Here is a 7743-nt window from a genome sequence, read left to right on the forward strand (position 1 = left end):
CAGAGCCAGAGCTGTGCGTTGAGGTGAGCCTGACTATTTCTAGCCGGAACCTCTCAACCTCACACACCAGCTCAGGCTCCTTCCCCACCAGAGAGGTGACATTCCACGTCCCAAGAGCCAGCTTCTGTAGCCAAAGATCAGACCGCCAAGGTCTCCGCCTTCAGCCACCACCCATCTCACATTGCACCCGACCCCTTTGGCCCCTCCCATAGGTGGTGAGCCCATGGGAAGGGGGACCCACGTATCCTCTTCGGGCTGTGCCCGTCAGGGCTCCATGGGCGAAAGGCCGGCCACCAGGCGCTCGCCAACGTGCCCCACCTCCAGGCCTGGCTCCAGAGTGGGGCCCCGGTGACCCGCGTTCGGGCAAGGGAACACCGTGTCCAATATTTTGACTCATCATAACGGGTCTTTGGGCTGCACTTTGTCGGGCCCCTCACCTAGGACCTGTCTGCCTTGGGTGACCCTGCTAGGGGCATGAAGCCCCTGACAGCATAGCTCCTAGGATCATTGGGACACTCAAACCCCTCCACCACGATAAGGTGGCAGCCCAGGGAGAGGCTTATCAGAACGATTCTCAATAAAAACATTTTGTCAGAAAAACGGATCACAGAATCACAGTGTGGTTCATTTTGCTGTAGTTTAGAGTCTGTTCTGATTCTTTTTAGAGCTGACTGGACCCACTGTGGTCACCGTATAATAAAATGCACAGTGTCAAACACAGAACAGCAGAAACCACACCACAACAAAGTGAGTTTACAAGTTTATTAGCAGTAAGAAAGTGAGGATGAGAAGTTGAGTTGATCTTAAGGTTGAGTCTCATAGCAGATGGCTAAGAAGGTAGAGATTTAGAGTGGGGATTCTGTGTCGATGGGAAAACATTTACAACCCCTCAGGTGGATGAGTGGATGTTGGTAGATAAAGGACGGGAATGAAAAGTGTAAGAAAGGTATGAAGTGCTATACTGAACTATCTGGAGCTGTTTCTGATGAGCTCGGACAGTGTGGATTGGATCCATTCTATACAGCCCTCTGCAGTACCTTTGCTGATTATGAGCAGAAAGGAGGGTGGGTGTTGGGAACACAAGACAAACTGAGCTAGAGGGGTGAGTCAACTAGAAGAAGGACTGTCAGCTGATTAGAGGTGTGGTTTAGGTGTGGCCCTGCACCAGAACCTAAGTTAACGTAATAACTCCATTCTGAGCAGCATTATGTCACATTATAATCACCTAATTAAACACAGCATTGATGTTACCTTTCACAGTGAAGCTGTAAAACATATGTATCTGAAAACAGAGCCTGTAATTGACATCTGGTTGCAAAGAAATTTTGGGATGCACATTTTACTACTGAGCCTTTGCAGTCCAATCACCCAAGATGGATGTTAGTGCCAGGTATGAACAGAGCCAAAAAGAGAAAGGAATACAACTCACTCTTCAAGCTCCAGAGCTTCGTGTGCTGCAGAGATACGAGCCTGTGGGTTTCTTTCCCTCCACGCTTTCTGCATGACTAAAAGCACAGATACAAAACCTCATGTTTAACACAAAGACATATCTAATCACATAAAACACGTGCATGGTTTTATTTCTTATTTGTTCATTCAGTCTGAGTTATCTTACTGGCATCGGCTGGTCTCAGGTGGTCTGAGTCGCAGGTAAAGAACGTTTGATGGTCCTGCGCTGACAAGTTCATATCGTAGTACGTCAGCGGCTCTCGGCCTGTTACCCATGTATAACTGCACAAAAGCACCAGGACAAATGAAAGAAAAGTCATAATTACCAAATGCTTATGAACACAGCACATACAAAAACTCCAGAGAATGAGAGACTGAAAAGCAGGAGGTGTAGAACTAGACTTGATCTGACTGATTAAAATCTTCATTTAACAGGGACAGATAAAGAAAGAAAAAACAATTATCAGTCAGCTACAGTCTCCAAAACAACAGCAGGAGCAAAGGAAATGTGAAGGATGACTCAACACGAGGAACAAGAGGCAGACAAATCAAAGAAGAACAAAAGAACAGACAGATACCAGAAGCAGATTAAATAATGAGAAAGAGTAAGGAAAGGAGAAGAAATAGTAAATGAAACACAGATGAAGACAAATGAGAGGCAGGAAAGTGAACATCTGAAAGAATTTCAGGAAAAAATACAAGAGAGAGAACAACAGCTGAGACACAGATAATCCATAAGGAGCTTTTCTCATGCAGGAAGAACTCTGCTGCTTTCACTCACCGGTTATATTCGGCTCCTCGAAATAAATTCAGCGGATTTCTCCAAACTTTACATTCTGCAGCAGAAAGAGACAGAGGACAACACTGATGATGAGTGACAGGGATAAAGTCAACACTGAGAGCGCTCAGTATACTTCAAAGGGTTCCACTTCACAATGTGATATCTACCCTGCAGCTTCCCAACCAGCAGGGGGAAAAAAGCCTTAAGACCAATGTTTTTTTTTACCCAAACCTTTACTGGTGTTAAACATCTGTTCCAAACTACAGCCTCAGCTATCAGCACCAAACACATGGATGTCAGAATAACAATTTACCTAGATGATTTTATTTTTTATTCTACCGATTCTGTATAACAAACAACTAATGGACATGGTCTGCCTCAGGTGAAGTAACCAATCAAAGGACTTATTCATGGCATCACAGAACTCCTTTTTATAACATCAAATAACTAACTAAGACTTAATTTATCAGAAAACAATAACTGAAAGTACGTCAGGCCAAAAAGAACAACCTACCTTAAAGTACAGTCTCTCAGGGACTGAGACCAGGCTTCACTTTTATCTGGCCTTAAAGGGATAGTTCAGATCTTTCGAAGTGGGGTTTTGTTGAATGATTATGCATATCTGTCATAGATGATTCTTTAAAAGACCTCAGTTTGGAGGAACAGTTTAATTCTGATGAGCTAATGGCTGGTTCAAGCAGGCCAAGACCAAAGTGGATTGTTGTCATCTTAAAACAAATGTTTATAGTCATGTAAACCCTATATTATAAACTTTTCCACCATTGCCAGCTTTATCTTACATAGTAATTCCAGAAAAAAATTTAAAAAAAAATTGATAGTCCTGTTGGAAGAATCCTAGGCTGCATTGGAAAAGCTACAACCAGCTGTTGCTGCCACTACTTTGCTTGTAAATAACCACAGAAATCTATGTAGATAATTGTAAATCAACACTGACAAAGGTGCAAAAGGCACATTATAATAAAGGTACAGTATAACAAATAATAGAGCTGTTTTAAGACGGAAGCACTCAGCCTTTTTGGAATTATCTATTGGCTCATTTCTCTGATCAGAATTAAACTCTATTTTTCCAAACTGAAATTGTTTAAAGAGCTATCTACAACAGGTATGATAATAACTGCTCATAACATTTCCACAGAAACCTACTTCAGAAAAAGTAAATTATTCCTTTAAGACAGTTCATTCATATTGACAATAATAGTAAAAAGTAAGCACAACCTTGTTTAATTCAGATATCAGTTGAAGAACAAAAATTAATGATGAACTGTATATAGCATCAGGGTTTATTCTGCAAAATCTTATCTCAAGTTCAGAGACTGTGTGAAAAATGAGTACAAACAGAGAGGTCATGTGACCTGAAGCAAAGATACATGCAAAGCTCTGTTGCTCTTGCAACCCGTTGGCTGAAGTCTTTTTCAGTCATTTAAATGTAAATTCTTCACAATTTAGTCTGAAACAAACCAACAACCGCGGTTAACCAAACAAGCAGCCAGATGGCTCAGTCATGGTTAAAGCAGCCATGACTTCTTTGTACAAGTGAACTGTCTGTGCTGAACACCGCACTGGACAAAATGCTACACTACAGCTCAGGGTTCATGAGGGGTGTTCACGAATCCCATAAAGCTTCTGCTTCAAACATTTGGAAATCACAGAGCAAAAAAATCACATACAAGAAAACAGTAAAAATTGCTTAACTGGAAGCTAAACTTGGCGACCTGGAAAGCCTAGGCTGCCATACCAATATTGTGTTAAATGAAATATCTGAGAGTTACAAACATAACTACATCCCATACCAGGTGGATTGCCTGTATGGCTGGCTACTTCATTAAAAATTATAAAAGTTCACTGTGTGGATTATCACTAATAAAAATGTTGTTGTTTAATGCAGTTTAACGGCACAGAGGCTGTCAGAATGTTTGGCGCACCTACAAAATAACAGACTAAATGATAATCAGACGTCTCTGTGAAAGTTTAAACACAAAGAAAAGCTAAAGCAAAAACTTTATTATGAACATAGTTGCCAAGTCTGCTTATTATAACCCACTTGTTTTTTGTAAATTTGCTTAAAACATTGATAGTTGCTAGTCGCAGTTCTATGGGCTTGTTTAGAAACTGTTGTTGTTAATTTATACTTATTCCGGTTTGTCTGTCTACTAAGTGAAAATGTCTAGTTTGACCAGTTGTAAAATCTGTCAACAACACTCTGCCCCTGATTGGCTAGTACTCTTCGCTTTTGTTGGTTGGGCTGGTTACTTTCTTTGGTAAAAAATAAAAATACAAAATGTTGTGCTCCTCCCTCTCCTCTTCCTATCACAGCCAAACCAAACTGATTTGTGGGACAAATGGGTGAATGAACCAGATCTACGTTGCCAGATCTAAAACAGAAAAACTAAAATAACAGTGTTCACTTGAATGATTTTGCATGAAAAGCTAAATAAATTAATTGATAAGTACAAATGAAGTGGCATCTCTAGCCTTCATTTTGGGGCTGCAGAGGTGGTGGAGAGTGGTTTGCTTCTTTTGGGATATTTTTGTAAATCTGGTTGCTTGTTTTTGTGAGACCTGGAAATACTGAAAATAAACCTAGACTGACACATTTTTGATGAAAATACTATGTCTTGCTTTCTAAAACGAGACCTAGAAACACAAGCAGTGTCCTGAATTAAATTTCATATGAAAACTGGAGAATGGATTTAAAAAACAACAACAAATAATGAGCAAACTGTAAGATGGAAAAGTCCTGAGGTTATGTGCATGTGTTTTGATGCAACTCTCCTGTTCCACCACATCCCAAAGGTCCTCAATGGGACTGAGATCTGGTGGCTGCAGAGGCCACTGGAGTGGTTGAGACTCATCAGAGCAGGCAATGTTTTTCCAGTCTTATTGTCCAATTCTGGTCAGTCTTTGTGAACTGAAGCTTTAGTTTTCTGTTTTAGCTGACAGGAGTGGCCCTGGGTGTGATCCTCTGCTGCTGTAGGCCATCTTTTTTAAGGCTGTTGTGCGGTCAGAGCTGGTATTCTGCAGACCTCTGTTTGTAACAAGTGCTTATTGGAGCTACTGTTGTCATGCAGGACAGTTAAATGAACAAAAAAGTGAAAAAATGTTTGTTGACATTTTTACCAATTTAGGTATGTTAGTTTATTCAAACAGAGAAGTTCTAAATTAGAGTAAAAGGGCCAAATCAAAATGACTGAAATAGCAAAACTCAAAGACTAGGAGCAAAAACTGAGACAATAAAATATTATTAAAAACTTGCTGAGACATCGACAAACTCACTTGTATATGCTCTTTTTAAGTAAAGATATCTTTTTGAATCATCTGAATTCCCAGCAGACAGTAAAATAGACACACTTTATGAACTGACAATCACAAATGCTCTTTCCTCACAGGAGCATTAGCTCTTACCAGACACACTTTGCCGATTGGAGTCAGCCTCCCCGTTACTAGTGTTTGAGTTGGTGGGAGAGCTGCTGTCCACTCCGCCCAGCAGGGGGCGCAGGTGGCTCACAGACACCTGCTCTATGAACGAGGTCCCATACTTCCTGAAATACCACCACTCAAAGATCTGATGAAGAAATAGACAAAAGAGACTTATATTTACTGTTTGGAATGACAATTTATATTTATTTTATTAGAAAAACAAAATCCTGAACAATAACAAGTGCACATTACTCCTAAATTAGCATCTGCATCTTTACAAAACTCCTTTGAAAAGCAAAAAAAGCCAGAAAAAAAAATTGAGTTTTACCAGACATTTTTTTCCTCAACAAATCATAGAAACAATAGAAAAGCAAACTTGTACTACAAACAGCTGCCTAAACATGTCATCAGTTAAACAACTTTAGCAGTGATTAGGGAGTTTCTATCCCCCAATCACTTTGACCATGTTTACTGTAATCTGAAAGGCCCTAAAAGACCCGAGAGTGCACTCGCTCAGTATTAACCAATTACTATTTTGAACTTAAATAGGGGAACTCATAAGTGAAAGTATCATTTTGCCATTTTAAGTCAGAGATCTGTTTGGTCATGAGGTCTGAGAATAATTCATGTAACGAATCATCTGTTAGACCACATGTTAAACCAGTCCAAAAACATTTATTCTGTTGTGATCGGTTTGAGCTGCCCATGTCTTTTTGTTGTCAAGTAAAGCTTTTTATACTAACTTTTAAACAAAAGAATCATCCTGTTGAGCCACTCAAAAACTACTTTTGGAGAAAAATATTATCAGTTGTGACAATTATGAACCACTTAATAAAATTGCTTTGAAACAAATGCAGCAAAGTTGTTCTGAAAGAGAACTACAATGGGTGGCTAAGGGTTTTACATCCTTGGCATTCTCCCTGTTATGTTGCATCACAACCTGGAGTTTAAATTGATTTTTAAACAGATTAAAAGTAATAGATTAACACAAAATTCTCCAGATAATACATTTAAACAAGGATAAATTTGTTTTAAATAATTCTAAAAGTTATAACAAAAATTACATATATGTGTTCATCTTCCCTAAGTAAATACTTTGTAGATCCACCTTTTACAGCACCAAGCCTTCGGGTATGTCTTTATGAGCATCTTGTCACTAGAATTTTTGTTCATTCATCACAAAAATCTATTTTTAAATCAAACCAGAGATTCTCAGTTGGACTGAGGTCTGCTCTCAAATCACTTCAAGGCTCCAACAAGTTTACATCAAGATTCTTTCTGTATTTTGCTACATTCATCTTTCTTTTAATTCTGACCACTTTCCTACTACCTGATGATGAAAAACAGCCCCACGGCATGAGGCTGCTACCACCATGCTTTACTGTGGAGATGGCATTTTCAGCATGACAAGAGGTGGTAGGCTTGTAATAGACATGATTTTGTCCTTGATGGCTTACAATTTCAGTATAAGTCTCATCTATCCCCAACACATTCTTACACGAGTGTGGAGGAAATTCCAAACAATCTACCTTATGTTTTTTCTTTAAACAATGACTAGCCTGTCCACTCTTCCATGAGGCCCAGCTTTGTGCAGCTTATAGTGGTCCTATGGACAGATCCTCCAAGTGCCACTAGGGTTATCTTTGTCCTCCTGGATGTTTCTCTGATTAACATCCTCCTTACCCTGGCCAGGGGTTTGGTGAATTACCTGCTCTTGGCAGGTTTGCTGATGGCATGGTCTTTCCGTTTTCTAATAACGGATTTATTGGAGCTCTGTGGATATCTGCTTCATAAACCAACCCTGATCTGTACTTCTCCACAACTTTGTCTCTGAGCTGTGTGTAGAGTTGCTTCATAATTAGGCCCGAGCAGCGACAGCGCTGCGAAGGCCTATTGGATCTGCTATGTTTATTATTAGGCCCGAGCAGCGACAGCGCTGCGAAGGCCTATTGGATCTGCTATGTTTCTTATTATTATTAGGCCCGAGCAGCGACAGCGCTGCGAAGGCCTATTGGATCTGCTATGTTTATTATTATTACGATTCTTTGCGTTCTTAAAACGCAAATTTGGAGGTC

The 7743-nt window shown here is 40.0% G+C and overlaps 1 protein-coding gene across 8 annotated transcripts in view; it reads right to left on the reverse strand.

Moving 5' to 3' along the window:
- The window catches only part of LOC108251676 (suppressor of tumorigenicity 7 protein homolog), a 113631-nt gene that overhangs the window by 31025 nt on the left and 74863 nt on the right, over positions 1-7743 (reverse strand). For all 8 annotated transcript variants that reach the window (XM_037978397.1, XM_037978395.1, XM_037978401.1 and 5 more), the window contains 4 exons: positions 5654-5813; positions 2231-2285; positions 1616-1731; positions 1430-1505 (listed from right to left, as the gene is read on the reverse strand). In XM_037978397.1, the coding sequence (XP_037834325.1) occupies positions 1430-1505; positions 1616-1731; positions 2231-2285; positions 5654-5813 (407 nt within the window). The remainder of the gene's footprint in view (positions 1-1429; positions 1506-1615; positions 1732-2230; positions 2286-5653; positions 5814-7743) is intronic.

The sequence above is a fragment of the Kryptolebias marmoratus genome, linkage group LG11, assembly GCF_001649575.2.
Source record: "Kryptolebias marmoratus isolate JLee-2015 linkage group LG11, ASM164957v2, whole genome shotgun sequence".
In the NCBI taxonomy this organism is placed as follows: Eukaryota; Metazoa; Chordata; class Actinopteri; order Cyprinodontiformes; family Rivulidae; genus Kryptolebias; species Kryptolebias marmoratus.